The sequence below is a fragment of the Manihot esculenta genome, chromosome 5, assembly GCF_001659605.2.
Source record: "Manihot esculenta cultivar AM560-2 chromosome 5, M.esculenta_v8, whole genome shotgun sequence".
Taxonomy (NCBI): Eukaryota; Viridiplantae; Streptophyta; class Magnoliopsida; order Malpighiales; family Euphorbiaceae; genus Manihot; species Manihot esculenta.
In genome coordinates this window covers 32,159,934-32,169,654 of record NC_035165.2, presented here as the reverse complement: position 1 = coordinate 32,169,654, position 9,721 = coordinate 32,159,934, and the positions used below count along the sequence as shown (strand labels likewise).

The following is a 9,721-nucleotide window of genomic DNA, read 5'->3' as shown; positions in this document are numbered from 1 at the left end:
AGTTTTATAGAGTAGGTACAGAGCACAATAATGACCCCAAAGTTATCAAAGTTTATGGGATCCCAATGATTGATGATGTTGAATGCCCAAATAGTGGTCTTATAGAAGAGCCAGAGCCACGGCTGCTGGAAATGGATCAACTGGAAGCAGAGCTTACATCTGAACTACAAAAACTTCCGTGGTCCTATCCTGAAGCTTCTGGTCATGAAGGAGTTGAACCAAATATGGATAAGGTGAGCCTTTTCAAAAACATGCGTGTTGTTTATTCTCTAGATTTTCTTACCAGTAAAAGTTATGCCCTTCCTGTTGGTGCATTTATCTGCCCATATAAGATATGAAATAACTTGTTTTCAGTTTTATAAAACTTTTACTTCAATCATAGGCAGAAGATTTATTTCTTTATTTCACCTCAGTGTTTAGAGCCGTTAAAAGTTTACTATCCCTCTCATTTCATGGCAACCTGGTTAACAGAAAGCCATTACATATTGAAAAATGCATGTCATGCTTGGGTGTGCTTCCGGTAATTGTTGCTAGTTTTGACAATTACTATAATGGAAAATTGATTTCTTTTGCATTCATGCTGCCTTTATCCTAGGAACCTACAAATCTACAATTAGGAACTCAATGATAATTGAAATAATAGTGCAACTTGAATCACACTGTAAATATTCAAGGAAGTCATTAGCTTCATTTGTTGGGAAATTTATAAATAGGATCTGTATTTTGGATTAGTAGTTTGTTGGTGCCTTTACTAGTTGTAATGACAGTTGATACATGGGTCTTCAAAAACCTGATTCATGGTAAACTGTAGATTGTAACTTTGAGTCTGGAAGAATGGCATGTTATAAGTTAGTCGCTTGAACACTGGATTGTCCATCTGTCTCTAAGGATGGGGTATTCCGTAGTTTTTACTAGAAACATATTGTGCAGAATGAGACTTTTTCTGGTGGGCTTCACAAACTGGAGGGTCAGAGCAATATTTCTTGCCAATGCCATGGAGTATTGCCATCTGAACCAGATTGGAAACTGTCCCATTTGCTCATCAAACAGCAGGAAAATCAAATTGAGGAGCTAGAATCTGAATTGCATTCTGCCCAGTCCAAACTCCATGAGAAGGAAGCTGAACTCCAAGCGCTGAGGGACTGCGTAAAACTCCTGACTGAAATCTCCCCATCAACTGTATCAGGCAAGTTTTTTCTGCCTCCATCCACTAAAGGTTGTATGTTTATGAGTTATAATATTCTTGGAAAAAAGGAACAACTCAACTATTGGTGTTTGCATGAGTTGGGGTTACCATACGCTAATAAAAAGTCTTGTCATGTGAAATGTCTCTCTCTAAACCTAAGTATTGTTTTACAGATGATGAAGCTGTGACGCAAGAGTATGTGATAACAAATAGCCCTGTGCAATCGGTCGGTTCGGTTCCGAACCGAACCGAACCGATATAACCGAAAACCGATTTGCTGAAATTTTCAAAACCGAAAAAACCGATTCTGGAGGTATAACCGAACCGAATCGAACCGATTAAAATCGGTTCGGTTCGGTTCGGTTCAAACCGAAATCTTTTTTTTTTTTAATTTTTTATTTCTAATTTGGAACCTGGGCAATCGGTCGGTTCGGTTCCGAACCGAACCGATAAAACCGAAAACCGATTTGCTGAAATTTTTTTTAATTTTTTATTTCTAATTTGCAACTACTTTACACTTTGCAATTGCAATTGTGCAAACTCTTATATGATTTTGTGGGAGATATTTGTGTATTTGGCCATGTTGAATGCTATAGTCAAAATTTTCTGAAATCAATACATATCACTAAAGGGTTTGTAAACAAATGGTAAATTATTTTCAAATATGAGTAATGTGCAAGTGCAAGTGGATTTGATTTCTCTTTCTCACAACAAATGCTCAGCAAGTCTACCTTCAAATTATGACTGATGTGCAAACATTATAGCATTTCACTTACAAGGACAGCATCACATAAGTTACATGAATAAAGATGCAAGAAATTTAATTGCACAAGCATGTCCAATTACACAGGAGCCCTGCATTTCTTGTACCACATTCAATATCCTGGCTCCTTTTCCTGCATCAAATTACAACATGATAAGTCTATCCTTCCACTTTAGCTCACAGCACCATTTGATGCTTTGCATTCTGGCAGCCTGCTTTTACAGAACATAGATGCAGCATGACCCAAAAATAAATAAATAAACAAGGCCAAGACAGTTTCAATATGCAATGCCATTTTATGCTTATATCTTATATAATAAAGCAGAAAATATGAATGTACTAGGCGTAGTCCTTCACAGAAAGCCGGATATGTTATATAATCACCAGGCTCATCAGCCTTAAAAAATGCAAATGCATCACTTTCATTCAGCGAAGCTTTCAGAAGTTGATACTGAAACTCAGCAAAATTACAACATTAAAAATTGAAAGCCTAATGTGGTTAACTTACTTGAAAAGAAACATAATGACAAATTTTTATGGACCCCTCTCATAAGTCATAATTCATGCCCCTTGATTAGCAGTTACATGAATAGTTCAAGAGTAAATGTTAAACTGGAAATTTTTTTTCCCCAATTTATAACCATAATGAAGAGCAAGCTAGTCTGTTAAGTTTATAATACTATAAGCAAGAGATGTGTGCTCCACTGATTCGTGCAACCCCAATCAGACACAGCAAGTGCCACAGACAAACACCACCACACAGCAAATGTCTGTTCGAGTTAAATGATAGAAGAGGAACATTGGTTTTTTTTTAAAGGGAAGCCAACACCCAAAAAACAAATAATTGGATAAAACTTCTATTGACGTAATTCTTTTTCAATTACAATAATTATAGGACGTTCATGCAAATAAATCCCCTAAATCATGTAATCACTGTTTCCTGCAAGTACCAACCCGCTTGATTTTTTTTGTGAAAAAATCAGTATTATCCATACAAACAAATCAAATTGGTAATGGCAAAGATTAAAAGTAAACCCAGTAAACCCATACCCAACCCAAGACAAACAAATTGAGGGGAAAAAAAGAGAGAAAACCCAAGCATCTGACTGAGCCACAGTACAAAAAAGAGGTTGATGGTCAAGTACAAAAGAGAGAAAACACAAATCGACGGGAAACTCACCAAATCAGTCCACGGTCGGCGGCGAAACTCACCAAATCGACGGGAAAGAGGTTGATGGTCGACGGTCGGCGGTCGGAGGTCGACGAGAAAAAGATTGACGATCGACGTGAAAGAGAAAGAGAGGCCAGGGGGAGGAATCGGGATTCGAGAGAGAGAATAGGGGTTCGGGGGGAATCGGGTTCGGGAGAGGAGATTGCAGAATGTAGAGAACGGGATGAATGAAGGGTTCAGTGAAATCGATTGATGGGGTTGGGCTGCTGCCTGGCTGGGTTGGGTTAACATGTTTAAACCGGTTTTTCGGTTTTTCGGTTTGATCGGTTATTTAACATGTTTAAACCGAACCGAACCGAAAACCGAATAATTTTAAATATATAAACCGAACCAAACCGATCATACCGATTAACCGAACCGAAAAATCGAAATTAATCAGTTCGGTTCGGTTTTTCGGTTTAAACCGAAAACTGCACAGGCCTAATAACAAATGCAGGGATTACCTACTGCAAATCAAAGTTTCAGTTGAAGGAATGTGATTATCAGAAGGCAAGAGACTATTTAATAAAAACTTAAGCAAAAGCAAAGTCCTATAAGAAGATATAATGATCCAGTGTTTCAATTATAGGATCAAAGAATTTAATGATTTTATAAAATTTTTAATTGAAATTAGAAGATAATAAAGTTATTAAATAATTTTGTATTTAGATATAATAATTCTCACATACCCCATACTTATTACCATCGTAATCCTGAATGCAAAGGAACAGAAATAAGAAACATACAGGAATTTTTTTTTTTAATAACAAATGTAGGAATTACCTACTGCAAATCGAAGTTTTAGTTGAAAGAATGTAATTATCAGAAGGTTAGAGACTATTTAATGAAAACTTAAACAAAAGCAAAGTTCTAGATGAATGTATAATAACACATTTTTTCTTTGAATAATAAATGAATTATTCTTTTATAAAAGTAAAATATAGTTTGTTAGTAGTGGTTAATCACCTTTAAATGTTAAATTTTCTCTTGAATAGATAACCTCATCTCTCTTCCAAATTTATAAAATACAATCAACCATATTGAATAAAGTCATATGTATAAAAAATAAAAAAAATATTAATTAATTATAATATTTTAAAAATTCACACATCTATTTATTAAAATATATATATATATATATAAATATATATATTAAATTATTGTCCTACGTAGAATTGCTTCCCTAGTGCAACGGGTCTCTCTCTGTTGCATTGCATGTCTGATCCCTTAACATGGCCAAGGCATGAATTTATTCAAATATAGAAAAAAAAAAAAATCTAAAACTAGGAAACTGTCCACCTGGCATATTGCCATATCCTCTCCTCTTCATTTCCCAGCTTCATCAAACTCTCAATTCTCTGTTTTCTCTCTCTATCTCACCCAACGGAGTATAGAGGCGCTCCACGACACAGAGGGAGAGGGAGAGAGGGACATTCTTGGAAGATGAAGATATATACAAAGCTCATATCCAGCCCGGGTCGGACCGAGAATTATCCGCCACCATTAATGAGATTTTTGAGGAGCAATGTTAGTAGCAGAAGTAGAGGCAGGTCACGTTCAAGTCCTATGTTCGTTAGGAAGAAGAATGGCGCCAATGAAACCCAAGAGCCTTCCTCCCCAAAAGTTACCTGCATAGGACAGGTTATAGTCAAGCGTTCCAAGCAAGCCAAGACCCAACCAAGTAAAATCAAATGCTTCTATAAATGGGTCCGTAACACCCTGTTTTTCCTTCATTCAAACAGGGCGACGCTCCGGCCAAACTGTACTTTGCTCTCATGGCGCAAGCGGGTAATGTTTTTTAAGGTCGGTGTCAGGAGAGAAAGCAAAATCCGGGAGGATTCATCAAAAGTTGAACCAAAATTTGGCAACATAAGTGAAGATGCAGGGCAAGAAAGTGAAGTGGAAGATGAGGAAAATAAGATGTATGTTTCCTACAGTATTTCACCACCAAAGAATGCGTTGTTATTGACGAGAAGCAGGTCTGCGCTGTAGCTTGCAGATTTTGGGGCTCACCTCTGGAAAGTGAAGAAAAAGAACAAAACTGAGTGCAGATCAAGAGAACACAGAGAGAATTCACCCCATGTCAAAAGAAAGTCATTTTGCCGAGAAATCTGATCAAGAATCAAGATTGGATCAAGAAACTGAAGAAAAGTGAAGTTTTTTCTTTCAATTCAGAACAGAGAATGATGGCACTGTACGTCCTCTTGAGCTTCTGGAAGAATAGAAGGTTGGGTTTCACATGATTAATTTAACTAGTCTTTGTTTATTTTCATTTTGTGGGCAACTGTACTGAGTATAGTTTTTGAAACTTGGAGGTAGTGTTATTTTTGTTTTTAAGATAGTATATATGTGAAGCTGAAGGAGAGAATCTCTATGTATAAAAAGCTGAAACAATGAAATTGTTGTTATTTATGTGTTAGTATTAATCTACATGGCTCTAAAATTATTATTCTGTAAGTTTCCCCAAATTAACAAATTGGTTTTAGTTATAATTAATTTTATAGAAATGAATTTTTTATTAAAATCACATAAAATGTAAAGTTCTATTAATTTACAAAATTTTAGGAGAATAAAAACACATTCTTCATGGAGAAAGTTTCATATTTTTAATGTTTTTGCTTTGTGGGCATCTCAGAGTCATAGTGATTCTGATTAGTCAAATCACCTTTGGATACTCTTCGGTGGAAAGTTTTATGATGTCTTCTTCATCAGGTAAAGAGACCCACTTCATTTTTACTGGTGCAGATAAGATCAATTGATCATTATAATAACAGAGAAGTTAAAGTCAAAAGTTTCCATGATTAGAATTTATCACTGGTTGATTAAACTCAACCCATCATCATTTATCATTTTTCACTGCACACATGAAAATTTTCTCTTAAACCAAACAGCTGGATTCTGTGTTGATCAGCAAAAAGTTTGGGTTAAGATAGAATTGTTTTTGTTATAGAAAAGGGTGACAATTAAGAAAGAAAAGGACTATACTGTTGGGCAGTTCAGATTCATTGTCTAGTGAATGGAAAAAACAAGATCCAGTTTGGAACTTGGACATATAATATCTTTCTTGTTGACAAAGAAAAAATCAGTGCATCTGCAAAGTGAAACTTTGGCCCATCTTTTAGGCATAAAAATGCAACTGCAACAAGTCATTTTCAGTAGTTGCATTGGCCACATCTTGCCTTTTGTATGCAAAGGCTTCTTGAAGGTGCAGTTGTCTCCAGGTCCAGGCTCCACACTGCCCTTCACTATTCATGAGCTTAATGAGAACCGGAGATGAGTGAGTTCCATGTGGCTGCCTTACAAGCAACCCTACAAGTGTCAGATATCAAAGCTTCAATCTCAAGTCTCCATCATAATTATTAACTTTTATGGCTGGCTTTAGCTCTGTTTTCTTTCTCACTCCCTCAATCGTGGAGATTTGTATGCTCTATAACCTGGTTTCCCTATGTTGTGAAGTTTTTTCAGCCTAGTATGGGCTTTCGGATTGACAGCTACGGTGGATGCCTGTGAAAACGAGGAGTCTTCTGTTATGAAAGATGAGTAGCGTCTGCTTCGAGTTCCTTTGTTTCATAGATCGGGTCTGGAGAAGCCGGTTATGGCTAGGTTTCTTTGTTTTCTTTGGACCGAGTGGATAGACTTTAGTGGTTTGGGTTGAGATGTTTTTTGTTTAGAACCATATTCTTATAATCTCTTTGGGCTTTTAGTCTTATTAATGAAATTTTTACCTTTGGCAAAATTTTTTTTATTTTTAAAATCCTTAAAGAGCAATTATCAGAAAAAACTTAATGATTGAAATTCAATATCAATGGCTGGATATGGCCCTAGTCCTTGTAACCTCTCTTTTTCAGGATAGTGTTAGATGATATGGAACTTTGTTGCAATGCAAATTCTGGAAAGAGTAAATTGTACAAGTCCTTTTCTTTGCTTGCATTTCAAGCAAATGATTTGATGATTTTGACCCACGACCTCTGGGTCACAATGCAACAATCTTTTTCCATTGTAATCTTAAAATTGTGTACCACATGGTGAATCCTACATTGCACAATCTATTTTGATGAATAGATTATATACAGACAGCTACTGGGTTTGAAAAGTTAGATATGAAGATGCAGCCATGTATTATTGGATTGTAAAAGCATGAAAGAAGCAGAATTCAGACGCTTTTCCTCTTTCTTTCTTTCTTTCTCGGGTACCAATGAAGTCCAAGGTTAAATCACAGGTTACATATCAACTCAGTGGGCCTCTACTTGCTACTCACAAGCTTATTACAACCATATATTGCAATTCCAATATGACATTTCAGCTTTATTGAATTTTGATGAGTGAACTCAACAACGGCCGGAAGAGTCACTACAAAATGCTTATTCATCAATTATCAATATCACAATGAAATCAAGTCAACGTATTTCAAGAGAAATGAATTGGATTTTTGCATAGAAATATGACACTTGTTAAAATGATTTGATTGCATGAAATAAAAAATGATCAATGAATTGATTTTGACCTAAAAAATTTAACAAATTCCCTCATTTTTTTATGGAAATTTTCCACAAGCATTTATAGGTATCAAGGTATGCATCTATATGAAAGCTTAGATGTCATTTTCTCCACAAAATGGAGATATATTAGCTTTGTGGCTCAAAATTCTGTAGGTAAGATAGTGTCTTTGTAATCCAGGATCTATTCAATATCAGCCAGGGCAGAACTTTGAAGGTTTACCATAAAAGCATACAATCTATAATATTCTATTTATAATACATTATTTATTTAATTTCAATTTAAAAAAATTGAATTGAATTAATTCTGATTAAAACCGATAGTTCCTGCAGATTCCGGTCCTAATTAAAATAAGAGCCAGTCATGTAACTTTTGAATTGGATGGGTTCTAATTGATCTATTTTATTTATGATTTAAACCGAATCATGGGTAGATCTACCACAAGGGAGCATTAATGTTAGCAACCGGCAATCATAATTCGTAGGTTGGGTGCCAACCACTTTTATTTTCTTTTTATTATGAAACTGTGCAGTTATCCCCTCTAATTAAGAGGATCCTTCGGGTCATATTTTATTCAAAACCTCTAATTTGTTAAATTCACATTTTCAATCAAGAGATTGAAGAAAATGGAAGATTAGGATATAGAAGAAACCAATGAAATGTAATGCAGGGCCATTGTCAAGTAGAAGTGAGCAGTATTTGGTTTAAACCAATGAAATGTAAACCGATTTTGAACCAAACTGACTGAATACTAACCTATTATCAAGTCCTATTTTAAATAATGAAGACTTGATATTTATAATTTGTTTATTTTTATTATTATTACATCCTGCTGTGTTGAAATTGAGACATTACACTTTTGAGATAATTTTGATATATTAAAATAAAATTCGTTAATATCCTTTTTTTTTGAAAAAAAAATAGAAATTCACCGTATGACTATAACATTTGTCTTTTTTTAATATTTAGAAACACTAATTATCAAAAGATACCTATTCCCACTAATAATAAATCTCCTGAAAATGATCCGATCTCCTTCCTTGGACCAAATACATTAATCTGTTACTAAAAAATTAATTAAATTATGACAATAATCGTAATCATTCTGATAATTAATTTTAATAATATTAAAATATGACTAGGCTTAGAGGTTAAAACTTAAAACATCAAGAAAAGAAAATTGTTGAGGTGGAATAATTATCATGTGGAGAGATAGTAGTTGAGAGTTGGGAGATACAGCTCCCAAGCCCACATCATCAAAAATATTGTAAATTTTAATTAGAGATTAATTTGCTAAGCACAAACAAACATAACAGAAACAGTAAGTGTGAGTAATATGAAAGTCCAGCCAAGGCACCTAAATGACAGATTGCACATGACTTGTCTAGACAAAATCTATAAATCAATAAATAATATTATACTGTAGATGACTCTGAGAAGAGAATAATCTGATGAAACCAAAGACGGTCCATGACTCCTAACAGACACAAGGAATAGAGATCAGCCATGGGGAGAGAGAGAGAGAGAGGGTACCAAGTGGAAGAAAATCAAAGTAGTGATTGATAATATTAAGGGGTGGGATTGTGGTGGCAGTGAAAGAAGAATAAAAGTGATGACCACTGGATTTCTTCACTCTGATATCTGTGGCCAGATTCATGACAATAGCCCATTACCTGGAGGTCCTTATGCCTTCCATACAAACCAGGTCCGGTCCGCTTATGTCTTGAGACCGGGTCTTATCTGAATTTCTCAACCAGGCTGTCCCAGCCTTCTTAGCCCCTCAAGCAGATTTCCTCTGAGAATCTTATCTTTCGGCCCGGTTTGGAACCAGGAAGGAGATCAATCCATCTGTCTTGTGGCTCCATTCGCATGCGCGCCCGGGAAGAGTCAGAGGCCATTACGCATGGGGTAGGGATTTGATATTCTCGTACGTCCGTATCAACATGGTAGGGACAGGTGGCCTAATTATAGACAGTTTGTTATACGTCACTAGCAGATAAAAGAAAACAGATAAAAGGAGGATTGCCCTTCTCTAGGTGTAAGTTTTTTCCAAGTTCACAGAACT

At 35.5% G+C, this 9,721-nt stretch overlaps 1 protein-coding gene and 1 long non-coding RNA gene across 2 annotated transcripts; one reads left to right on the top strand and one right to left on the bottom strand.

Annotated features, from left to right (window-relative positions):
• Positions 1–1,901: 1,901 nt before the first annotated feature.
• Positions 1,902–3,501, bottom strand: LOC122723728. The gene is made up of 2 exons (XR_006350814.1): positions 3,130–3,501; positions 1,902–2,082 (listed from the first exon to the last, which is right to left on the bottom strand). It is a non-coding gene; the product is annotated as an uncharacterized LOC122723728 (long non-coding RNA).
• Positions 3,502–4,665: 1,164 nt separating this feature from the next.
• Positions 4,666–5,151, top strand: LOC110615455. The gene has a single exon (XM_021757294.2). It carries the CDS (start codon positions 4,666–4,668, stop codon positions 5,149–5,151), a length of 486 nt encoding a protein of 161 aa, XP_021612986.2.
• Positions 5,152–9,721: the final 4,570 nt, after the last annotated feature.

What these genes read in the sequence shown, in the direction of transcription:
- LOC110615455 (XM_021757294.2), top strand. Translation starts at nt 4,666, where the DNA reads ATGAGATTTTTGAGGAGCAATGTTAGTAGCAGAAGTAGAGGCAGGTCA.